This window comes from Panthera onca, chromosome A2 (genome assembly GCF_046562875.1).
Source record: "Panthera onca isolate mPanOnc1 chromosome A2, mPanOnc1 haplotype 2, whole genome shotgun sequence".
NCBI classification, from domain to species: Eukaryota; Metazoa; Chordata; class Mammalia; order Carnivora; family Felidae; genus Panthera; species Panthera onca.
In genome coordinates this window covers 15,778,057-15,803,051 of record NC_138340.1, presented here as the reverse complement: position 1 = coordinate 15,803,051, position 24,995 = coordinate 15,778,057, and the positions used below count along the sequence as shown (strand labels likewise).

Sequence of the window (24,995 nt, the reverse complement as noted above, 5' to 3'; positions counted from 1 at the left end):
GAGAGAGCAGGGGAGGGGCAGAGAGAAAAAGAGAGAGGGAATCCCAAGCAGGCTCCACGCTGTCCACGCAGAGCCCAACTCGGGGCTCGTGCCCGCAAACCTGAGGTCATGACCTGGGCCGACGTCAAGAGTCGGACACTTAACCGACGGGGCCACCCAGGCGCCCCTGAAAACTAATTCCCAAAAAGAACAAATTCACATCAGCTCATGACTGCACTCAATTTCCCAGTAAACAACCTACAAGCTCGAGTCATAATGAAGTTAACGTCTCTACATTCACCCAAAGGGTCACCTACTCAACAGCGAGCGTGACCACATGAAGCCAGGAAGGGAGAGCCTGGGAGGAAGCCGAAGCCTGGGCAGGATTCCTGCTCCCCTGCCCGGGGAGGGCCACCCCACCCTCCTGACTCAGGGCCTGTGCGGGAACAGAGCCATGCCTGGATTCCACGGTGTGAATGGACCACCGGAACTAAATGTGCTTGAACTCCGGGGCACCTGGATGGCTCTGTCGGTTAAGCATCTGACTTCGGCTCAGATCATGATCTCACAGTTCATGAGTTTGACCCGCACCGGGCTCTGTGCTGACAGCTCAGAGCCTGGAGCCTGCTTCGGATTCTGTGTCTCCCTCTCTCTCTGCTCCTCTGCTGATCGCTCTCCCTCTCCCTCCCTCTCTCTCTCTCTCTTTCAAGAATAAATAAATGTTAACAAAAATCTAAATGTACTTGAACTCCAATGGAGGAGAAAGTGCAACAGAGCATCTCAGAGGTCAGATTCTAGTATCAGAAAAACATGCCTGGATTCCTGGTGCCACTACCTACTAGCTATGGCTTGAGGCAAGTGACTGAGTCACTCTGTGCCTCAGTTTCTCCACCTGTTGAATGGGAGACCTGACAGCAGCTGCTTCAGAAGGATGTTGTGGAGACCGCATAAGATCGGAAAAGGGCCTTGCTGGGGCACCTGGCTGGCTCAGTCAGTGGAGTGTGCACCTCTTGATCTTGGGGTTGTGGGTTCGAGCCCCACAATGGGTGTAGAGATCACTTACAAAACAAAGGTCCTTGCGTAGCGGTTCCCATAAGAATCACTCAAAAATGTGACAGCTGTTCTTGAGAAAGTTGCCTACATTTACCTCCTCCTCTCCTAGGCTCTTTTGTCCCTGGGTACTGGTCAGCTAGGCAGTTGGGGGATTGAGTGACTGGGGTCGTTGAAAGACAACTTACAGAGTAGTTTGTGGTGGGTTTAACACATGACCCCAAAGTTATATGGCACTCTTCCCATAAGAGGTGGGGGCCTGTGGCTGCTCCCCAGGACTCTGGGCCAGCCTGGCACCGTTCTGACCAGTGGGGAACAGCCAGAGCCAGGTCAGAAAAAGACAGACAACTTCCCCCTGGTGCTCTTGGATCCTTGCCCAGGGGAAACCAAGGGCCGTGGAAACCAAGTACCATGACCCCCATGCTGAAGAGGCCATCTGTGGGCACCCCACTTGCAGCCCACATACAGATGGAAAGATGGAGAGCTCTTGGGCAAGCTTTCAGGTGACCGCAACCCCAGCCAATGTCTGACTGCAACCACATGACAGATGCCACGCCCCAGATGCCCAGTCGTTTTGGGGAACGCAATTAAGTGATTACTGCTTTAGATCACTAAGTTTTGTGGCAGCTGTAACAAGACCACAGCTGAATGGAGCACATTCAGCTCCATTTGTAAAATCACTTCTCTTCACAGACTTGTGAGTGAGCCAAAGAGAATTTTGTGCCAAAGAAATATTAGGAAATCATGGGGCACCAGGGTGGCCCGGTCGGTTAAGCGCCCAACTCTTGGCTTCGGCTCAGGTCATGATCTCACGGTTGGTGAGTTCGAGCCCCACACGAGGAGCCTGCTTGGGATTCTCTCTCTCCCTCTCTGCCCCCTTCCCTCACTCATGTTGTCTCTGTCTCTCTCAAAATAAATAAATAAACTTAAAAAGATTTTAAAGATTACAAAATCAATTACCCCAAAACTCAATGGCCTAAGAAAATGGTAACGATTTTATTACATCCCAGGATTCTGTGGATCAGGAGTGTGAGCAGGGCTCAGCTGGGTGATTCCCCTGTTCCATGTGGTCTTGAAGGAGGCCGCTCAGTGGTATTCAGGGGGCAGATGGACGGGTCGATTTGGGAGGAAGTAGTCAGGAAAGCTGGGGTCAGGGGAGGGAGGACAAGCCACCACCAGGTGCTCTGTGTTCCAGGTGTCTGCCCGGGCTTGGGTACAGTGCTCTTGCACCTATGTGCACACACACACTCGCACGCACACACACACACACACCCCTCCGGCAGAGTTTGAGGGTCCACAGCTGTATGTGTTTGGGGTGGAGCCTGAAGAGAGGGAGCAGGTGGGAACCTTTTTCGATTCTGTGAGGCTGATGACATCGTCTGTTGCTGGTTCGCCCCCCGGCCCATGTTTTGAGGGAGGTGTCAGCTGGGCCTCGGCGGTCACACGGCATCAGTTAGAGATTGCGTGCGATGGTATCTGTCCATCTGTCCTTGTGCTCCCTGGAACTCGGTCTGGTATTTGGCCAAGTGTTGGTCAACGCTCCAAAGCAATGGCTGGTTTGTCTGACCATGGCAGGCAAGGCAGGATGGCAACACGGGGCAGAAGCCAAGGCTTGAGAGCCTGGCATACCCTGTCGTGAACTGCGTGACCTTGGACGAGTTACTAACACATCTGAGACTCAGTCCGTTCGTCTGTAAAATGAGGTTAATCACAGTACCTACCAGGCCTGGAGAGAGCGAGCAGGGGACAGTGGCTGAAAGGTCCTGGGAGACCGTGTCTGGCCTGCACACCGAGACCCTGACCTGCCGTCGGTGCACAAGATCTCTGACGACTCAATTAAGATCAGGCACAGCCTGAGCCCCCAGCCTTCTGAGATGGGCTCTGTGACGGGTGCTCACCGCCCATTGCTCTCAGACACCCCGTGCTCTGCACCCATCAGGTCTTAGATGGGCTCTCAGGATGGGTAGCCCCCGGTGAAAGATTGTTACGGGCTGACTTCTCTAGAAGCAGACACTGAGCTGGAGTTCAAGGTGCAAGATGTTGATCAGGGATCAACACCCACGGAAGGAGGTGGGAAGAGACGGGATTGAGCAGAAGGAGGCTCAACGGTGATGTGAGGCTGACGATCCTCCGCCAGCGGGCCAGGCAGGCAGGGAGCTCTGGAGCAGCTGCGCCTATCAGAGCGCCTGGCAGCCTGACGCCCTCTATCCCCCGCCTCTCAGGCATTGGCTGCAGTGGCCTGGGGTGACACGGCTCTGGCCAGAGCTGCTCTCTGCAGCACAGGTGAGCACAGGCGGACCCTGGAGGAGCTGCCAGCTGGCGATTATGTGCGGACCACATTCGCTGCAAGCCCTTGAGGGGAAATTCAGTTGATGGGGAACCTCCACCCAACCAGAGGGACTTCTTACTTGGCCCCTGGTACCACAATCGAGTGTAACAAGTAAGCACGTTAAGGGCGGAAGAGAGCTCATCGAGAGTCTAATGTTGGAGAGATACATCTGCATATCTTTTGTAGGTTTTAATGATATAAAAGCAAAGAAAGACATGGAATGGGACATTGGCTCTTGGGGCACCTGTACCCATAAAATAGACCTGATTAGAAAAACAGTCCCGGTTCCGGGAGGGTGCAGGCTCAGACCTCACTCAACTGCAATGGGAGGGGCCGACGGGATGGGGGAGAAAGGATGGTATGGCACAAGCACCGTTGCCTCTTGGTTGTGATGGCAACCGCACTCTACAGCCACGGTGCTTACTGATCATGCACCGCAAACAACTTGAATAAAGAGAGATTTCTCTTGAGCATCTAACGTGCATAAGGTTGGGGCACCCGGGTGGCTCAGCCACTTGAGCACCTGACTCTTGATTTCAGCTCAGGTCATGATCTCTCATGGCTCATGGGATCAAGCCCTGCATCAGACTCCATGCTGGGCTTGGAGTCTGCTTGGGATTCTCTCCCTCTCCCTCTGCCCCTCTGTTGCTCGTGACCTCTCTGAATAAATAAATAAATAAATAAATAAATAAATAAATAAATAAGGTGAGTGTGCTGGAGCCCCTTGACCAGAGTGTAGGAGAAGGAGGAGACGCTCCAATGGAGAGAGGTCAAGTCCAGTGCGGGACAGAAATCCTCAGGCACCGAGCCAGGGGAGGTGGGGGATACTTTTGCCCTTCCTTTGCCCTGGACCCCATGGGAAGCTCCAACTTATGAGGCCAAATCAGAATTAGAGAACCAAGCACAGCATTCAAAGATTATAAACACAAAAGGGCCATGTGGACACGTGTGACAGCTTTTCATTTCTTGGAGCCAAAAGTCAATGATGTCCAAAGGTTTCATGCTTCGTGACAGCCTTTACTGGGTATTTAAGCCCATCGTGGAGCCACTACCCATCACCACCACACTGCAGTGGTGATGGCGTCCAGAGGAGGGGGACCAGATCCAGGGAAGGAGCCCACTGGAGCTGGTTGCTTCCTTGAGCAGGACTATTTGTAACAACTGCCACGGGCAAATGGAAGATATTATAACCGCACACCTGTCTTGCAAAAGCCAACAGGCAGCAACCCAGGCCACTCACCAGGCCGTGGGAAAGCACTGTGTCCAGTCCTGCTCAGCCCGCCCACCCTTGACCACTGGCTCCTCTCAGGCTGCCCGTAGACAACAGGACTGCATCACTGCCCTAAGGACATAACATCCCATTGCTCAAGGTTGCCAATCTTTACTCTTAAAAAGTTTCCTGATGGCTGAGTTCGGACACACGAAATACACATTTGAGAAACGACCAGTTTTACATTTTAACGAATTTATTACTTTAACATAGTGTATCTTCTACATACAAGGCATTATGTGCGGGGTGAGGGCGTTGGGCACATACACCAGATCAGGAACACACATGAAGATCCTTGTTGCTCTTTGGCAACCTGACGAGGTCGCCATATGCAACTTGTCCTGGGAACTATCTACACACCAGTCTTTAAGCCATACAAGGACACCTCATGTTTGTCAGCCAAGGGATATCACCTGATAGAGCCTTCCATACTATCTTCCGTGTTGGAGGCCACATGGCGCTTGGCTTTTCCACATTGCTAGAGTGTAAGCATCTTGAGGGAAAGCATATTGTAACCCTGTTGGGTGAGTAGAGAGGGTCTGGCTCCTAGTATAGACACAAATGTTTGCTGAGTGACTTAGCATTCTGCAGGCCTGAAAGGCAGCCCAAGACACCAAATCTCCAGTCATCCAAGTCGACTACATCAAAACAACAACCCCACTTGGATGTACATGTTGTGATGTATGGACTTACAATTAGTTTTCTAAAAAAAAATTTTGGTAAAAAAGACAATCTCTCTTTTGGCAATGAAAACACATCACATTTCGTTCAGTTTCTTGGTTGTTGTCCTTTATAAAGTTATAGTCAAATGTAATCATATATGATAACCCTCTTTTATCTTTATTTCAAAAGGTACTCACAGCGCGTATTCTCTCGAAATGTTGAGTGGCTTAAATCTGCTACCAACACCTAGATTAGTTTGAATGTAAAATGGTCCTATTTATGCAATCATTTAAAAATGAAAACAGTTTGCCACAAAACATACTTTCAGTCTTTGCCATATGATTCAATCGCAGCCTGTCTTTAATCCTCCTTTGGAGCTGTTAGGTCTGGGATGATGCAATAGTGACAGTCATGTCCTAAAGGAAACCCTTGGAACTAAGCATGACCGCCGTGTGTCCGAGTGCGACCCAGGGTTTGACATTCTCATGGTGTCCCACATCCCCCTCCTTAAAAATCAGAGAGGGGAAAAGTATAGTCCCCGGCATTTTTTTCCAACTCATGGGCATTGGCCAAATGTGCATTATGTCTCAACTCTCACTAAATCTCCATTACAGTGTCTCTTAGGTAAATCTGAGCCAGCGTAGACCCAGCAAGCACATCATGGCTCACCCCTTTCTCCCTCCATCTCTCCCCACTTCCTCAGCTCCACCAGGGCCCCCATGACACATATCAGAAGCACAGTATCAGAAGTGCACTGAATGGCAAAGCCAAACTAGGTCGTGTTCTTTCCACCTAACTGCGCAATGTTATTTAGGTTTGGCCCATACTTGTTGCTTATTCTCCTGGGTTCCTTCAAAGCCGCCTGGGTCTCCTGGAAATGGTAGCCGAGCGATGGCTCTGTCCATACAGTGGCCTTGGGGACATCACCCTCCCCCCTACTGTAAGTGGTGTTTCTTGCACTGGGGCCCACGTCGTTGGGCTGGTCCCAGACCAATGCTTGTTTACCTCCAGCCTCCTGCACACAGGGTAGGTTAGCAAGGTCTTTGTGTCACTGCCCATGTTCTGCTCCCTTCATTTCTCACTGACGCACACTTGAGACATGGACTGGGAGGGGGAAGATGAGGTGGCAGAGTCCAGGCTTCGGTGCCACCTTTGGAAGCCATGGTCTTGGGACTGAAACCACAGTAATTCATAGCACACCTAGAAAATCAGATGCTTCCTCTAGAGCAAGTAGCAAAGCCAGGGTGATTCGTGGGCTGCTCGAATAGCCTCCCCTTGGAAATCCCACTGGGCTAACTGGGACAAGCCTGGGAAATAAGTTTGACCAGAGGAGAGAGGAAGACCAGGCAGCCAAGATGGCTTGAAAGTATTTTGAAGATTTTATTTCCTTATCCCACCCTTGTTCCTCACCCTCTAACATGGCTTTTGGATCTTCAGTTGGACACATTTAAAATACAGAGACAGTGAAGAAAGTGACAAGTATGGGTATTTTTGTAATGATCATTAAAAAACACTTTTCTAATATACAAATTTTTTTTAATTTTTACTTATTTTTGACAGAGAGAGAGCAAAAACAGGAAAGAGAAGGAGACACAGAATCCAAAGCAGGCTCCAAGCTCCGAGCTGTCAGCACAGAGCCCTATGAAGGGCTCGAACCCACAAACTGTGAGATCGTGACCTGAGCTGAAGTCAGATGCTCAACAGACTGAGCCACCCAGGGGCCCCTATAAAATGTTTTCAACAGTGCTAGCCAAATAGTTAAAAGAAACAAAGCAAAAGTGAATTCTATTACTTTTTTCCAGCCTAATCTCTAAATCGAAAGCTTTTGAACACGTGAGCGCTATCCATTAAGAAAAGGAGCGGCGTGGATGCAGGTCTCCTTCCAGCCGCCTGAGAAACAAGAGGGTCCGTGAAACCAACCCATTTTATGGGAAGTGGAGAAGTGGACCATCACAAAAGCTACCTGGAAGACTGAGCCCACAACAGAGCCAGGGCGCTCGGGTTCTCAGAGTCCCCGCACAGGCTGACCGCCCCCGTGACACGAGTGGACACGCGGAGTCCTTGTGCAGACTCTGTGGAGTCACAGAACCCCCCGGCAGGACCCAGAAATGGACACGGGAGCACCGAGAGAATAGGGATGACGTTCGGATATGGCTACTAGTCCAGGGGCTCGCTGGCCAGTCAAGTAGGTAGTTCAAAAGAGGCTCAGGGTCCCTCCCTGGCCCAGAACAGATTAAGGAGACCAGAGGAGACGATCTGAGGTTGTTTGAAAAGATTCCGATCAAGAATCTAGAAGACCTGGCATGGGCACCAGGCCCCAAAGTCACGGTAGAAAATCCCCCCACCAAGATGGAAGTTTTCAGGAAACTTTGTGCTTTTGTGGACTCCTGGTGGCAGCGGCCAGTGGGTCCGTGTCTCCTGTCGGAAGAGGTGGCTTCAGAACCGAAGCCACAGCCATCCGCAGTATACTGGGAAAATCGAACACCTTTTCCAGTTGCATTAATGCTCAGACGAGGGACGAAGCCAGGGTGGTCTAAAGAGCTGTTGGTCCTTCTCCGAAAATTGTACACATTGCAGCCAAGAGCCAGTCCATGGTCTCACGGGATGGCCAGTCCATGTGGAAAACTCTGACTTGGAAATTCTAACTAAAGTAATTGTCCAAATTCATCCCTTTCTGGGCTTTTTCTCCCCCCACCCCCCACTTCCTTTTTCTTTTTCTTCATTGGTTTCCCTCTGGTCCCATCAGTGGAGAAGCTGTACTTGTATTTCTCCTTACTTCCGAGAGGGCCATCCACGTCGGAGCCAAGACCCCTCAGTAGGAGAGCGCTCCCGAGGTCGTCTCCAGCAGCATGGACGACAGCTTCACGCTTCCCTCTCTCCTCGTGAACGAGACCCACTGCGCCTGGCTGATGCAACCCAAGTTCTTCAGGGTCTTCATAAGATCCCGGCGGAATCTCTCGCCCACAAAAACATAGAGCACGGGGTTCAGGCAACTGTGGAAGAAGGCGATGGTTTGAGTGACCTGGAAGCAGATGTCAATGTTGGTGGAAATGGCACAGTTGGAAATGAACATGGCGTAGGCATCAATGGTCTGCACCAACAGAATGCAGTTGTAGGGGAACTGAGATAGGAAGAAGACAGTAAGGACGGTGACGGTCACCTTCAGGGCCTTGTGCTTGGATGACTTCTTGGCTTGTAACAGAGTGTGGATGATGATGGTGTAGCAGCAGGCCATGACCACGAAAGGAAGGAAAAAGCCCAGGACGACCTTCAAGGTTAAGACCACCGACTTCACTTTGGTGCTCTCGTCACTAGGGTAAACCATGGTGCATATGGTAATGCCGGATTCCTTCTTGAGTTGACTATACAGGATTTCGGGGATGCAGAGCATGGCCGCCAGCACCCAGACAGCAAAGCAGACCATTTTGCTGTACACGAGCCTCTTCTGCCTCCAGGTCTGCGCTTTCATGGCCTGAGCGATGGCAATGTACCTGTCCACACTGATGCACATGATCAGCAGCACGCAGCTGTAGAAGTTCATCTTGTACATGCTGTTGACCACTTTGCACAGGAAGGTGTGGAATCTCCACTGGTCCGCAGTGGCAATGGCCCAGAAAGGAAGCGTGGCGAGAAAGAGGAGGTCAGCAATTGCCAAATTCAGGAGGAACATGTCGGTCATGGTCTTCACTCTCGTGCAGTACCAGTAGACAAGGACGACCAGACTGTTGCCCAAGGCGCCCGCGATGAACACGAGCCAGTACAAGGGCGGGAGGAAGTAGCTCGCAAACTGCCGGACGTTGTTTTTCTTACAGTAAAGTTCAGGGAGGTTTAGGTAGTCATCCAGAGGAGACGTGGGATGGTAGCTGTAATCGTCAGACATGTTAGAGACAAGACCCTGCAAGGAGACACCAGACACCATCAGGTCAAGGACGATCCTTCGGAGGCTCTCAGAACGGCAGGGGCCCGGACCCCGTGACCCTCCCAGCCCCCCAAATCTGCGATGAGACAGAGAAATGCATGCAGGGCAAGCAGGAATTTCTGAGGGCATCTGCCCACATCACAACAGATTTATACAGTCCATGGCTATCTCTCGCACACCTATCCCGTGTCAGGTACCGCGTGCATGCCAAAAACACAGTAGTGGGTAAGTCAGATGTGGTTCCAGCTCTCGTGGAACCCACCTGCTGGTGGAGGGCACACATGAACAGTTACAGGACACATGACAAGTGATCGGATGTTGTAGGACCCCCTTGGGACCAACGATGGGCACAAACCTGTATTGAACTCTGAATGATTCTGATTTCTCCTCTCTATTCCATTTTTTTAAAGTTTTTAAAACATTTTTTTTTAATGTTTATTTATTTTTGAGAGAGGGAGAGACAGAGTGCGAGCTGGGGAGGGGCAGAGAGAGAAAGGGAGACACAGAATCCAAAGCAGGTTCCAGGCTCCGAGCTGTCCGCACAGATCCCGACGCGGGGCTCGAACTCACAAGCTGTGAGATCATGACCTGAGCCAAAGTCGGACATTCAACTGACTGAGCCACCCAGGCGCCCTAAGTTTTTTTTATATTTATTTATTTTTAAGAGAGACAGAGTGTGAGCGGGGAGGGGCAGAGAGAGAGAGAGACAGAATCCAAAACAGGTTCCAGGCTCCCAGCTGTCCGCACAGATCCCGACGCGGGGCTCGAACTCACAAGCTGTGAGATCATGACCTGAGCCGAAGTCGGACATTCAACTGACTGAGCCACCCAGGCGCCCCTAAGTTTTTTTTATATTTATTTATTTTTAAGAGAGACAGAGTGTGAGCGGGGAGGGGCAGAGAGAGAGAGAGACAGAATCCAAAGCAGGTTCCAGGCTCCCAGCTGTCCGCACAGATCCCGACGTGGGGCTCGAACTCACAAGCTGTGAGATCATGACCTGAGCCGAAGTCGGACGCTTAACTGACTGAGCCACCCAGGCACCCCTCTCCTCTCTATTCCATTCTTCCATAAAGGTCCTCAGAGACTCCTAAGCTTTTCTGGGTCCAGATTCTTCTGAGCCTTCTGCAAACTATGTATCCTCTGCTCCTGAAACAGCAACACACACACACACACACACACACACACACACACACTCACATGCACACACTCATTCATACCCTTTCACATACATGCACAAGCACTGGGACAGGTTACATAGCTTTCAGGATCCCTTATTCAAATTTTGTTAAGAATTCTAAGGGGCGCCTGGGTGGCTCAGTCGGTTAAGCATCCGACTTCAGCTCAGGTCATGATCTCATGGTTTGTGAGTTTGAGCCCCGCGTCGGGCTCTGTGCTGACAGCTCAGAGCCTGGAGCCTGCTTCAGATTCTGTGTCTCCCTCTCTCTCTGCCCCTCCCCTGCTCATACTCTGTCTCTCTCCCTCTCAAAAATAAATAAACATCAAAAAAAATTTTTTTTAATAAAAAAAATAAAGATTTCCCTCCAGCTTCAGCCATTACCCAGAAACCCAGTGTCTTGGGAGGACAGATTCCCTGGGAGACACATATTTTGGTGAGGATGCCGGGAGACTTCTCCCAAAGCCGAACCTGGCAGCCTGGCATCGTCGTGGCCCCCCAGGGAGGTTGTCCTCTGAGAGGTGGGGCTTGAGTAGACTTGGAGCAAAAAGAACTGTTAGGGTGGGAAGGAAGAATATGAAGAACACAGAGACCCCAAGATGGGGATCAGTGTAGCTTTAATGGGTCGGCACGGTGACATTTTGGGGAAAAGTCATCTGCTCGTGCAGATGAGCAGGTGTTAACTGTGAATCCACACAATGAGTAAGCGTGAAACTACTTTTGTAGGGGTTCTTTTCTTTTCTCTTCTTTTTTTTTCTTTTCTTTTTTTTTCTTTTCTTCCCTTCCCTTCCCTTTCCTCTTTTTCCTTCCTTCCTTCCTTCCTTCCTTCCTTCCTTCCTTCCTTCCTTCTCTTATTTCTTTTTTACGTTTTTTGGGGGTGATCAAATACTTCTAATAGACTGTCACATGCACATGAGCCCCAAGCTATAAATCCGGGAGGGAAACAGCGTCCCCATCCACAGATACAGCCCCAGGGGGTGGCGGGGGGAAGGGGGGGACCTCAGCGTTTCCAGTGCCCCAGGAGACCCAACCTTCTCCACTGCCCAGTAAGCGGGCACGACCACAACTCCCCAGCGCTGACCCCCAGAATGTGTCCCGCTTGAAGCCCAAGGCGTGTGTTCTCTGGTTGGCTGAGGGTGGAGGGCCCGGTGGTCCAGCATAGAACTATATTTAGTTAGGGACTCCCCCCCCCCCCGCCCCCGCAGGCGTATTTTAAAAGTGGTTTGACTCACACACACAAAAATCCTAGATTTGTATACGTGTTGTCAAGGCCACATTTGTTGTGAAGACCAAGGTAGGCCTACATCATCCGTACAAGATGAAAGGTTTGGCTGCCTTTATGAGGAAAAGCCCACCTCCCAGGCTAGGGGAGTCCTGGGCAAACGTGTCCCCCCACCATGCTGGGACTCGCGCGTCTAGCTCTGCACATGCGCGATGGGTATATATCCTTTGGATGTTAGACACGGTATCCTTCGAAAACTTCCCAGCAGACATAAACGGCACTATTTACCAACGTATTTTATTCACCATAGCTGGGGTGCCTAGTGCATGCCAGACCCAGTGCCGAGGCCGTGATGTGCGTGTGTGACAGAATCCTCACATTTCCAGGGCAGGAAGACCTCTCTCAGATGAGGGCTCAGGCTTCCATGAGGACTCTGAGATAATGAATTCCTTCCTTCCAGCTCGCCTGCTCTCTGAGCGGTCCTAGAGACCCTGTTCTTGCTGGAGAAGCTACCTAGGCAGGCTGCTCTCAGAGCCTTGCACAGCAGGAAGAGATCCCAGGAGAGAATCGGTGAAATGACAGGCTAATCTGCATGTTTCCTGTCTATTTCCCACCCAGGAGCCCATGCCAGAACATTCTAGTTTGGGCAATGCCTAGAACAACTTCCCACATTCTCCCGGGCACCCTTCCTAAAGTCTACATCAAGGTGTTGTCTAAGGAGCCCTCGTGGGGTCCACTCTCTCCCCTGAGAGCAGGGCCTCCAGGGGCTGCTTCATAGACATCTGTGTCCTACTCACTAAGACCTACCCAAGACATTAGGCCTTTAAATACAAAGGAGATGTGAAGAAAGGCTTTCGTATCTCTTGAAGAATAGGGAAGGGTCTCTTTTTCCCTCATGAACCATATCAGGGCCCCTTTTTAATTGGGAAGCTCGGCCAAGCTTCTAGCCCAATTACAGTCACCAGACAAGACCCCTTAGGCCAGTTCTGCACAGTAGAAACGTACAGAAACCCCAGGCTAAGCTTGGTTAAAGAAGCAAAAAGAGGGACACCTGGGTGGCTCGGTCAGTTAAGCGTCCAACTTCGGCTCAGGTCATGATCTCACGGTTCATGAGTTCAAGCCCCACATCGGGGCTGTGCTCACAGCTCAGAGCCTGGAGACTGCTTCTGATTCTGGGTCTCCCTCTCTCTCTGCCCCTCCCCTGCTTGCACTCTGTCTCTCAACAATAAATAAATGTTAAAAAAAAATTAAAAAAAAAAAAAGAAGAAGAAGCAGTGGGGCCAAGCATCAAGGGCTAAGCATCTTCTGGGGCAGGAAGAAGGCCTCCGGATTTTCAGGAGCCTCCTGCATTGACTCAGGTTATCTCCGGAAGGCTGGAAGGCTTCTATCAGCCCCAGGCCCGTCGCCTGCACCTCTAGGCAGAGAACAGGGCCAAGGGCAAAGCCCATGTCCTGTGAGGCCACATCCCTTACTGCTTCTCAGCACCAAAGTGGGCACCTGCGTGGGGGAAGGGGTGCGGGAGGGAAGATGGAGGGAGGTAGGGAGGGAGGGATGTGAGCTGGTCAGGAGGAGCGGGAACGGCCGCCCTCTGTCTCTAGGGCGCCCTGTCCCCACACTTGAGGAAGTAAGACTTCCAAACGGTAAGACCTGGATCTCAGCGCCTTTGACAGTTGTTTACAGGGAGCACCCCGGGGATGCTGTGGGCACTGAGAGCATTCTGCGGGTCTCCTCCTCCAATTCGCCATGACCCTGACCCCTCCCCCACCCTCCCAGCCTCGGTTTCCTCATCCACAAACATGGCTCTGCCTTCACCGTGAGGTCGAAGGAAGGCGGCGTCCTGGGTACTGACCGGCGCACAGCCCTTCCTCGGAACAGTGGCCACTGGGATGTCATGGGCTGTTTGCCAATAGCCATAAGAGCCCCATCTTTTTCCCATTTAGGTGCTGCTGGGCACCTCTTGACCATAGGAGGTCATCATCGGGGTGTATTTTTCTTCCTCTCTGGGCCTGCCTTGCAGAGTCTAGATAGCTTCCGAGATCCCAGACGACAAAACCGAATCGGGCTGAGACACAGCCCCGGCTCGGCTGCCCCAACCTAGCTGTTTCCACCGCATCCGGGATGAAAGGCAAATTCTAACTACAGGAGAAACGAAGGGTCTGATTCTGGTCAGAAAAGTAGACTTACCTCGTTTACTTCAGCAGATCCAAGTTAATCGTCTCTTTTCTTGTTAGGTATATGCAACAATACACATGCAATACTAAACATCATTAGCGTTGCATCGCCGACTTGTCTAAGGTCAACAATTGCGACCACCGAGCTCCGTGGACCTTGGAACTCATAGACCAGTGTACCTTGAAGGGCAGTCTGTTAGCCCCACTAAGAAGGCTTGATTTCAACCACCGACTTGTAAAACCCAGACTTTCTCTTTGAGAAAAGCACAATTAAACCAGTTAGATATTTCTGTGAGGCGTTTATGAGGACGGCAAAAAACGGAGCAATCTGATGTGATTCTGTCCTTGATTACATTTGGCTACAAAATCCCAAATGACTCTCTGGATGATGGCTTTACCCAGTATTTTTGTTAGCCTCTTTGTCTTGTTTAGAGAAATATAGGCTCTTATGTGGTTTTTGAAAAGCCTATGTCCTGTTGCGTAAGAGACAGAACTGATGTGCTCACCACGGGTTTATTCAAAACAAATGATGAGGGCACCTGGGTGGCTCAGTCGGTTAAGCGTCCGACTCTTGATCTTGGCCTCAGGTCATGATCTCACGGTTTGTGAGTTCAAGCCCCATGTCGACAGCAAGGAGCCTGCCTGGGATTCTCTCTCTCCCTCTCCCTCTCTCTCTCTCTCTCTCTGCCCCTTCCCTACTCATGCTCTCTCTCAAAAATAAATAAATAAACATTTAAAAAACCCCACAAATTCAGGGTTGTCCCATATCCTCCTTTGTCTTAGTTTCCAAACAGACACATCCAATCATAAAAACTCTTACCTGTTAATGAGATCTAAAATAGTGTGTTCCTCTCACTTCACCACAAACCCTGAGGCTCTTCCGGTTTTTCATGTTTGTAAAGCCCTCTGTGCTGGCGTTGGCCGCCCATATGGGGCACTGCTCGGCAGAGACCTTACCCCTGGGAACCCACACAGAGAAATGTCTCCTCCACAGCAGGTTCCTTCCCACACCGCCCCCCCCCCAAAAAAAACAGGCAAGATGACAGTGCATTTCCACAAAAAAAAGGGTGGGGGGAAACTATTCCATGCTCATTGATTACAAGAACAAATATTGTTAAAATGTCGATACTACCCAAAGCAATCTACACATTCAGTGCAATCCCTATCAAAATAACACCACCATTCTTCACAGAGCTAGAACAAATAAGCCTACAATTTGTATGGAACCAGAAAAGACCCCGAATAGCCAAAGCAATCTTGAAAAAGAAAACCAAAGCAGGAGGCATCACAATCCCGGACCTCCAGCTATACTACAAAGTTGTAATCATCAAGACAGTATGGTATTGGCACAAAAACAGACACTCAGATCCGTGGAACAGAATAAGGAACCCAGACATGGACCCACAAACGTATGGCCAACTCCTCTCTGACAAAGCAGGAAAGAATATCCAATGGAATCAAGACAGTCTCTTCAGCAAGTGGTGCTGGGAAAACTGGACGGAGACATGCAGAAGAATGAACCTGGACCACTTTCTGACAGTGCATTTCGAGGAGCTTGAGGAACATGGCGATACTCACTGTGAGTTCTGTGGGCACCATGATGGGTCGGATGCAAGCTTGCTTCTAGGAAGAGAAGGCAAAAATCAAAAAGAGGTCTGTCTTATAAATGAACAGTAATAAACGCCTAACGATGGAGACTGGAGGCTATATCTGTTTGTCCTTGTGCAAAAAATATAAAAATCCCAGGCGAGAGTTACAGTCCATGTTATATCGACACCAAGCCAAATAGTCTAGATTCCGAAATGATCTTGGTTGTCAACATAGAAACGAGAGAAACCTCTCCCCTAAGAGCCCCTTTGGGGACTTCATATTTTCCCAGCGTTCTTTTTACCTGAGTTCATTTGCTCTCGACTCCACTTCTCAGTCAGGGTCTGTTTTGCTAAATGCCCCCCTCCTTATTTTACCAACCAGGGGGCTCCTGAAGATCACAGGACAGAGGTTGGCTTGAGACCTCTCTGGGCCCCAACACCTACCTACTCCAAGCTGACTTCCATAAATCTCGGCTGTTGTGCGTATGTGTTTTGAATCTCTGTAAACCCACCCCTGTATGACTAAGGGAACAATAGCTTGCTTCACTCGAGGACGTGTCTCCGCCTGAGCCAGGCATTTCTTTTTATATTTTTAGCAAGGAAAAGTTCCCAAGAAACACATCTAGCACCAGACCCCAAGTTTTCAGAATAAAACAATTCTCCTTCATAGATTCAACCCTCACCTGTTGGTTTCCTTTCTACAACACAACATCGTGACTCATCCTCCTTTTCTGAGAGTGTGGTGGTTTTCAGCACCTAACAGTGGTACAACCACTTTGGAAAACCGTTTGTCAGTTTCTTAAAAAGTTAAACATAAGGGCGCCTGGGTGGCTCAGTCGGGTAAGCGTCCGACTTCAGCTCGTGTCATGAGGTCAGAGTTCGTGAGTTCAGGCCCCATGTCAGGCTCTGTGCTGATAGCTCAGAGCTTGGAGCCTGCTTGGGATTCTGTGCCTCCCTCTCTCTCTGCCCCTCCCTTGCTTGTGTTCTCTCTCTCTCTCAAAAATAAGTAAATAAACATTAAAAAAAAAAAGTTATACATACACCCAGCACGTGACCTAACCATCGCCCTGCGATGTCCTTCCCTAAGAAAAATGCAAGCATGTGTCCACACAAAGACTGATGCAGGAATGTTCGTAGCTGCTCTATTGCAACAGCAATTACTGGAAATAACCCAAATACTGGATACCCTATCCATTATCAGGAAGGGATACATGGACCGTGGGCATAGCCACACAATGGAATCAGAATGAACAACTGATACTCACAGTCGTACGAATGAATCTCAAAATAATTATGCTACATAAAGAAGCCAGACCAAAGCACACATACAGCGTGATTCCACTTACATAAAATTCTAGAAAATGCAAACGAATCTAGCGTGAGAGAACACAGACCAGTGATTTCCTGGTGAGAGAGGGAGAAGAGGCGGGGGAGGGTGTGAGGTGAGCGAGGGCACAAAGGCTCACAAGGAAGCCTTTGGGGGTGACACATATACTCATGATACTCATTACGTGAAAGTTTCACGGGTATACGTATGTCAGAGCTTGTAGTCTGCACTATAAATGTAGTCCTTTGTAGTTGGACCTCAGTAAAATGATTCGAGTAAAGAAAAGAAAGTGAGTGAGAGCTAATGGAAATTTTCTGGCTTACTTCCCTCCTCAGAGTCCTATCTGGCCTTTAGCAGGTGGGGAGGAAGGCAGCCAGAACTTCTTCCTTGAAAGCTTCTTGCCAGCTGCTTCTTGAAAATGCCTTGGAGTGCCTTGTGCCATTCTCACGGAACTGAGGGCTCAAGATGAACTTGGGTTTTCAAGCTTAGATTAGAGAGATAGACAGATAGATAGATAGATGATAGACACATAGATGATAGATAGATAGATAGATAGATAGATAATAAACAGACAGATAAATGATTGATAGATGATAGATGAGATAGATAGATAGATAATAGACATATTATAGACAGATACATAGATTGGTTGATTGATAGATTGATAGATGGCAGATACATAGATAGATGATAGATAAATAGATAGATAGATAATAGGTGGATAGATAGATAATAGATTAGAGATAGATAAATAAATAGACTGATAAATTGATAGATGATAGACACATAGATGATTGATAGATAGATAATAGACAGATTGATGATTGATAGATGATAGATGAGATAGATAGATGATAGATGAGATAGATAGATAGATAGATAGATAGATAGATAATAGATAGATAATAGATTGTAGACAGATAGATTGATAGATTTATAGATGACAGATACATAGATGATAGATAAATAGATAGATAATAGGTGGAGAGATAGATAATAGACAGACAGATTAGAGATATATAAATAGACTGATAGATTGATAGATGATAGATGGATAGATAGATGATAGATGATAGATGAGATAGATATACAGATAGATAATAGATAAGAGACATATTATAGACAGATACATAGATTGATTGATTGATTGGTAGATTGATAGATGACAGATAGATAGATAGATAATAGGTGGATAGATAGATAATAGACAGATTAGAGATAAATAAATAGACAGATTGATAGATGATAGATGATAGAGACAGATAATTTATGTGTATATGCACATGTATTTGTGTTTCACGCACATTTCCTGGCACTGTCCCCCAAGGGCTCCAAAACAATGACCCAGCAGACAAGCACCTAGTGCCCTGATCTTGGTCTCTAAATACCTTCTTCCACCAAAAGGAAGCAGGACTCTGGAGAAATGTCTGATTCCACAGCTAGGGCAATTGCAAGACGCACCCAGAACTGATTTTTTGCATCAGGAAGCAAGCAGGTGTTCAAAGGACCATGAGGACCCGTCAAAAGGATATAGCTGCCAACCTGATGGGGCTCCCGCCAGCCAAATCAGAGGCAACTCGGGCACCAAATTAAATAACGATGGCCATCCTCGTAGCACGTCCAACTACGTGAGGATCCAGGAGTCCGTACTAACGAAAATAAATGAAAACATGAACAAAGAGGTGAAAAACCTCTTCTTGCAGTGCCAGCTAATACATATATAAAGGAGTCCTGGGATTAGAAACTCGCCAATGGCTGCTGAAATTAGCGGGGGGATGTTTGATGAGGAAAGGGTGTTTACCTCCTCTCAGAGGGCGACTCCCCAAATTACATACGATCCCATTGACTTTACCATCCTCTTTTTTTTCCTCCCTGAATCATGCTCTGAACCAATAAATCATTTTTTGAAATGCCCAGTTAAATTTGGATCTTCCTCACTCAGCTCGTTTAATTTTATTACAGCTTGGGGAACAGAGAGATTGGTTTTCGAGACATTAATTAGCCAGAAAATACCACATGTATTTCTAGTAGCTGCATAAAAAGACTTGAATATTCGGGAGCCTGGGGGGCTCAGTCGGTTGAGCACCCAACTTCGGCTCAGGTCATGATCTCACTGTTCATGGGTTTGAGCCCCGCGTCCGGGCTCTGTGCTGACCGCTCAGAGCCCGGAGCCTGCTTCCGATTCTGTGTCTCCCTCTTTCTCTGCCCCTCCCCTGCTCATACTCTGTCTCTCGGTCTCTCAAAAATGAATAAAAGTTAAAAAAGAAATTTAAATAAAGATTTGAATATTCACCGGATGACATCAACGAAAACAAGCTCCCAAGGAAAGAAGCCACATAAAGAAGAAAGAGTGGCTTTGGTTATGGTTCATTATAGCTAGTTAGTTTTAGGTTGAAAATAAAGACTGCGGATGATGATGTTGGTAAGGGTTTGGGGAAGAGACCTCCACATTGCTGTGGGGAGTATAAATTGCGTGTCCCCGTGCTCTCCAGCCTTCAAGGGCCAGCAAAAAAAAAAAAAAAAAAAAAAAAAAAAAAAAAAAAAAAGTCACCTCCTTAATGAAGCCCTCCTGGGTTTCCCCGATGCTGGAGACGGGATGGTTGATATTTGCACCTCTCCTGCCCTCTTGCCCTGTGCAACCTTCTCGGAGTATTAAGCTACATCTGTCAAATTTACAAAGCACAACAGCCCTGGCTCAGCACTTCATCTGCTGGGAACATGTTCTATTGCTGTTTCCACAAAACAGCCTAAATAAAGATACGTATATGGAGATGTATGTGGCAATTTTTTCGCAGAACAAAAAAACCAGAAACAACCTAAATACCCAACAATTGGCAATATTCTGATACAGCTTTCAATAAAACACAAGGAGCCCGGGGGCGCCTGGGGGGCTCGGTCAGTTAAACGTCGGACTCTCAATCTCAGCTCAGGTCATGGTCTCTCGGCTCATGAGTTCCAGCCCCACCTCGAGCTCTGTGCTGACAGTGTGGAGCCTCCTTGGGATTTTCTCTCTCTCCCTCTCTCTCTGCTTCTCCCCTACTCACTCACTCTCTCGCAAACTAAATAAGTGAACACTAAAAAAAAAAACCTACAGAAGTCACCCATAAATGGAATAAAATAGACCTCACGCTGATATAAGGAGGTCCCCAAGAGTATTAGGTAGAAAGGCAAGGTAGAAGACTGTGTTGCACGGTCTTTAAGAAAAAAAAATGTAAAAGTTACACACTTCACTGCTCATCAGTACTGAAACATTTTCTGCAAGGAGCTTGAACAATTATGACCCGTGGAAAGTGAGACTTTCGTTTTTTTTCCTTTAGGTTATGAAAACTATTTAAATATGTTCCTTTGTGCGTGAAATTTTATTTTAAGAACTATCATAAAAATAACTCGTCAACCTTTTTTTTTTTTAAGAAGCCCCAGTTCTCTTCCCTTCCGTACACCTGTTTGCAGATCTCATCCCCAGGAGGTACCCACAGCTGCCCCAGTGAAGGGTCTGGAAGGCAGTCAGGACTAGTAATCAAATTCTCGGCAGCTTCGGTTTGCAACTTTGAGAGCCTACATCAGCTTTCCGTGAAGGTTTCTTTTTCTGCTATGATAAATGTGTTTCTGGCTCACAGAGACACTACTAATAGAGGCCCCTGGGTGGCTCAGTCGGTCAAGCGTCCGACTTCAGCTCAAGTCATGATCTCATAGTTCGTGGGTTCAAACCCTGCGTCGGGCTCTGTGCTGACAGCTCGGAGCCTGGAGCCTGCCTCAGATTCTGTGTCTCCCTCTCTCTCTGCCCCTCCCCGGCTTGTGCTCTGTCTTTCTCTCTCTCTCTCTCAAGAATAAATGGATATTAAAAAAAATTTTTTTTTTAAAAGAAAGACGCTGCTGACGGCTCTCCACGTATCCCCTCTCTCCTCCATCAGAATACTTTCCAAAGATTTCATTGCACCAGTTGCAAAGTCTCCAAGCTCGCTTTCATTTTCTCTTCGGCCCTGAGAAGGAGGCAAACACCCACACACAACAAAGCGTCCTGAAAGCAGACCCCTCTCCGGTCTGCTGGGAGTGCTCTCTGGCGTCTGGCTCAGTGCGGCCCCAGTCTCTCCCCGGTGGTGCTCCCGGTGGCCCCATTGCGGTTCTGCAACCGCTGGGATCTGCGAAGCCTGCCCCTGTGCCGTAGCATAATGGGCTGAGGTGGGGGGAGCACGATGGACCCCCGTTTGAAAGCCCCCGTCTGTCCCTTGGTGCAGCCCTTTCTGCCTGGGAGACCAGCCCTCACCGGGCCTAGTTTCCTCAGCTGTAAAATGGAGGTGAGAGCCCAGCCTCCTGCAGGACCCCGTGGCAAAGGTCAAGTGCCATGCTCTTTGCGGAATGCAGAGAGCTCTGTGGGAAGGAGAGGGAACATGCTTCATCCCCCCACCCCCCGTCACCCCTGCAATGTGTCTTGACACCTGAAACACCTGCTTGGCTTGAACTCTGTATGAGACATGATCCAAGTCGTCCAGAAGCTCACGTTCAAGGGTAATGAGCTCGTCATCGCTGCAAAATACCAGCAAGGCTAAATGCCACGAGTCGCTTTGGGAATTAGGAGGCAGAAGTCATGACCCCAGTGCAACTCGGGAGGGCTTCCCTGAGGAGGTGACATTTTTGCTGACCCCTCGAAGGCTGGAGAGCATGGAGACATGCAATGAGGGGAGGGAACCCTGCTCGAGGACAGGGAAACGTATCAACAAAGGCATGAAGGCCAGAAAACAGGAAGCGTGCACAGGAACCTTGGTGGGGGGGGGGCGGGGGCGGGGGGAAGGGAGCGCTGCTAATTCATTTAAAAAAAAAAAAAAAAGGACCTAGGAGAAAAGTTAGGCTGACATCCATTACTGCCCCCGGCCATGCGTTTTTGCTCCCTGCGGTCCTTAGGTAATCACCACGAAGATCATCACGGAGGGGCACCTTGCTGGCTCCGTGGGTTGAGCCTCCGACTCTGGTTCGGGTCATGATCTCACAGTTCGTGAGTTTGAGCCCCGCATCGGGCTCACTGCTGTCAGCCTGTCAGCGCAGAGCCCACTTTGGATCCTCTGTCTCTCTCTCTCTCTCTCTCTCTCTGCCCCTCCCCTGCTCGCTCCCTCTCCGTAAGTGAATCAATAAATAAAACAAAACCATCGCGGAGCGTCTGCGGCTGCAGCATTTTCCCATCCCTGCTCCCTGTAGCCAGTGAATTGGATACAGATACTGACGGGAGTCAGGAATTCAGGTCTCACGTCCACGTTTGTCCGACTCGCTACACTGAGATTGAATCATCTATTTGTTAGTAGCTCTGCCCGCCACCCCACCCCGGCCCCCACCCCCGGCACAAAAGTGGGGTCTCTGAGCCGTCTCTCGGGCCGGCTGCTCGCCAAGCCTGGGTCGGGCGCCCGCCTCCCTGCCCCCCAGTAGATGCTGCAGCCTGTGAGTAGGGAGTCCTTGAACTTGGCCGGGAGGGGTGGGAGGGGGCGGGGGGGGGGGGAGGTGGAGGAAGCCTTCAGAGCAGATAGACGGATATGGAGAAAAGAGGCATCGAGCTCCAGGGGCTGAAAGGGCAGATGGACTTGGGCCTGTTCAGCAGGGGGAGGAGGAGACGGGCCCTGGGGGGCTGGTGGTTGCCCCGCGTTTCCAGCTCTGGGCTCCTCAGTGGCCCTTCCGGCAGGTGCAGGGCAATAGCGAACAGAGAACTGGAGAGGGTTGGGGTGTTTGGAAGGACACAGCCGTAGTCACGGATGGGTCACTGAAAACGAAGCAGCTTTGCTTTTCTTCCGATTATAAAGGAGATTTTGCACGTTTCGTAATGTACCAGAAAAACAACAACAACAACAACAAAAAACCCAAAGCAAATGTATACGGGGAAGAAAATAAACACCGCTCAAACACCCCTTGCTTGGGTCAGCCTCTGTTCACTTTCTTTACACTTTTTCCCACACATGCACCCTTAGTGGGAAGGGAATCGGACCACACAACCCATTTTCTATCTTGCGTTCTCATTACCCCTCTTTCTGGTGCACGTTTCACACCAGTGACCGCGGGGCTGTCATCGGACTGGATGGCTGGGGGGTGTTCTGTTGTCTGGCGATGCCACACTTCACTTAACCAGTCACCGCTTAGAGCGGAGTTTGCTTGTTTCCGATTTTTCCCTGCTACGGAGAAGGCTGCCCCAAACATCTGTCCCGCGGGGCTGCCTCTCGGACCCGAGGACCTCCTGGGGGCTTCGCTTTCCCAGTCCTGACCCCCTTCTTGTCACCTGCCCCGAGCACCTGCTTCTCCCTCCTGTAAGTCACAAATCACAGAACTCACTGCCTCGAACCTTTACTTCACACGTGTGGGTGGGAGGGAGTCTTCTGACTCATCCCTGGAAACCTGGGCAGGCCACTACCGGACTCGCCTTTGCCTTCTTGGAAGCTTCTAGCAAAGTGCCTGGGGCTCACGACCACTGAACAAATGAGTGAGAGCCTGGGTTTTAGAAGCCATCGAGGAAACACAAGAGTGGGGGGGCACAGGAGACACCGAGAAGGGTGATACTCACTGTGGAGGGCAGCGGGAGATGCTCCGCGAGAAGGTGGGTCCCACCAGCTCCGTCGGGGGGCAAGGGCTGGCCTGCTCTCTGCCTGGGATGAGGGGCAAGGCTTCTACGAGTGTTGTGCAGGCAATATCGGTAAAAACACCAGAGAGGAAGTCAGGCCACCCCTACCTGCGTTGTCACTGGTGGGGTGGCCTGGGAGGGTGGGGAGCAGGGAGTCACCAGCTGCAACCTCAGCAATCAGCAGAATCGATGATTTGCAACCAGAAGTGAAAAGCCAAGACGTCCTGGGCTAAGGGAAACCATCTTCTCTGAAGACACACATGCAGACCGATGGTCTACAAAAACGTCTTTTCCTAGACAGCACAGCCACTCCAGGGAAAAGGGGAAAGGAGGGGCTGTGGAAAAACAAGCCTTGCCAGGCTACCGGGGTGGGTGTGCGAGGTTTCCTCGGGCGGCGTTGCCTGGACAGGCCGACGTGGGACCGTCACCCCCAGCTCCATCTACCACCACGTAACCCCCCTTTTGGCCTTGACATGTGGACCTAAACCCACAGAGCTGGGCCAGCCGATGCGGTAGCTACTGGCCACGTGTGCCTTTTTCAGTTCAAACTAATTAAAATGAAACTAGTCCCCTAGTCGCACCAACCACATTATAAGATCTGGATAGCCACCCGTAGCTGGCGGCTTCCGTGGCAGGCAGCACAGATGTCTAAAAATCCTATTGAATGGTGGCACTCCTTTAGAAAATCATGGATGTGATACACGCCCAGGAACACGGGGAATGCTGGGGGATCACAAACACCTTAAAACTGGGGTCAGATACGGTAAGATTTTATTGTCACGTAACTACCATACGTCAGGTACGTAGACCCTGACAACACGTTTCATCTGATTAAGGTTGGGTGTTTCGATGACATTTTTTTAAAAAACCTACGCATACACAGGGGCAGCCGGGTGGCTCGGTCGGTTGAGCGTCCGACTTCAGCTCAGGTCACGATCTCGCGGTCCGTGAGTTCGAGCCCCGCGTCAGGCTCTGTGCGGATGGCTCGGAGCCCGGAGCCTGCTTCGGATTCCGTGTCTCCCTCTTGCTCTGCCCCTCCCCCACTTGCACCTTGTCTCTCTCTCTCAAAAATAAAATAAAAACATTAAAAAAAGCATTAAAAAAAAAAGCCTAAGCATACATGAAGTTATATTCTTAATGAAGCTCACAGGTGAAGTTTTCCAGCCCACAGCTATGGTAGGGCCCTCCGTCACAACACGGTCACACCCCCTTCTGGGCCCCAGGGTCAGGTGCCGTGCCTGGTAGTTGAAGGGTGTTTAGGGGATGATCATGGCCCAGAAGCCGCAGCCCATAACTTCTACTGTCTGTAACGGAGAAAAGACCCCAGTCCGTTCCTTGTCGTTATTGCAACAGAGGCCTCTCTCTCATTTTTGTCGCGGGGTGCAATCACGAGTGAAGACCGATTTCCTCTTTGCGGTACTTTTGTCGTCCTGCGGACCCACCGGTGCCCTCTGGCAGAGTGGGTCTCCCCAGACGCGTGGCCCCTCAATCACCGTCCATTCATACAGAATAAAGTGACGCCTTCGATGCATCTGGACTGATTATCTAAATGGGAAAGGCCAATGAACAGCACATCCGAAAGTTACAGACCATGAGCTGTAAGAACGAAAGCAATGGGTGATTCAGCAGCCTCGAGGGAGCCGTGAGTTCCCTGCTCTTGGCCCATATTCGTTGAACGTCGTGTCTAAAAGGGTACACCAGCCAAGGGCT

General features: G+C 49.7%; 1 protein-coding gene across 2 annotated transcripts; it reads right to left on the bottom strand.

Moving 5' to 3' along the window:
• Positions 1-7,714: 7,714 nt before the first annotated feature.
• CCR9 (C-C motif chemokine receptor 9) lies at positions 7,715-23,579 on the bottom strand. 2 transcript variants are annotated; one of them, XM_060630809.3, is made up of 4 exons: positions 23,229-23,579; positions 18,082-18,342; positions 15,356-15,400; positions 7,715-9,186 (listed from the first exon to the last, which is right to left on the bottom strand). In XM_060630809.3, exons 3-4 carry the CDS (start codon positions 15,374-15,376, stop codon positions 8,104-8,106), a joined length of 1,104 nt encoding a protein of 367 aa, XP_060486792.1. In that variant the 5' UTR covers positions 15,377-15,400; positions 18,082-18,342; positions 23,229-23,579; the 3' UTR covers positions 7,715-8,103. The 2 variants fall into 2 exon arrangements, with proteins under 2 accessions (XP_060486792.1, XP_060486793.1); XM_060630810.3 differs by lacking the exon at positions 18,082-18,342.
• Between the last annotated feature and the right edge of the window lie 1,416 nt (positions 23,580-24,995).

Bases quoted from the DNA above. Each gene is read 5' to 3' on its own strand.
- CCR9 (XM_060630809.3), bottom strand. From the start codon at position 15,376: ATGGTGCCCACAGAACTCACA. The intron at 9,187-15,355 runs GTGAGTATCGCC...GTCTCCTTGCAG, and splicing joins TGGTGCCCACAGAACTCACA to GGTCTTGTCTCTAACATGTC.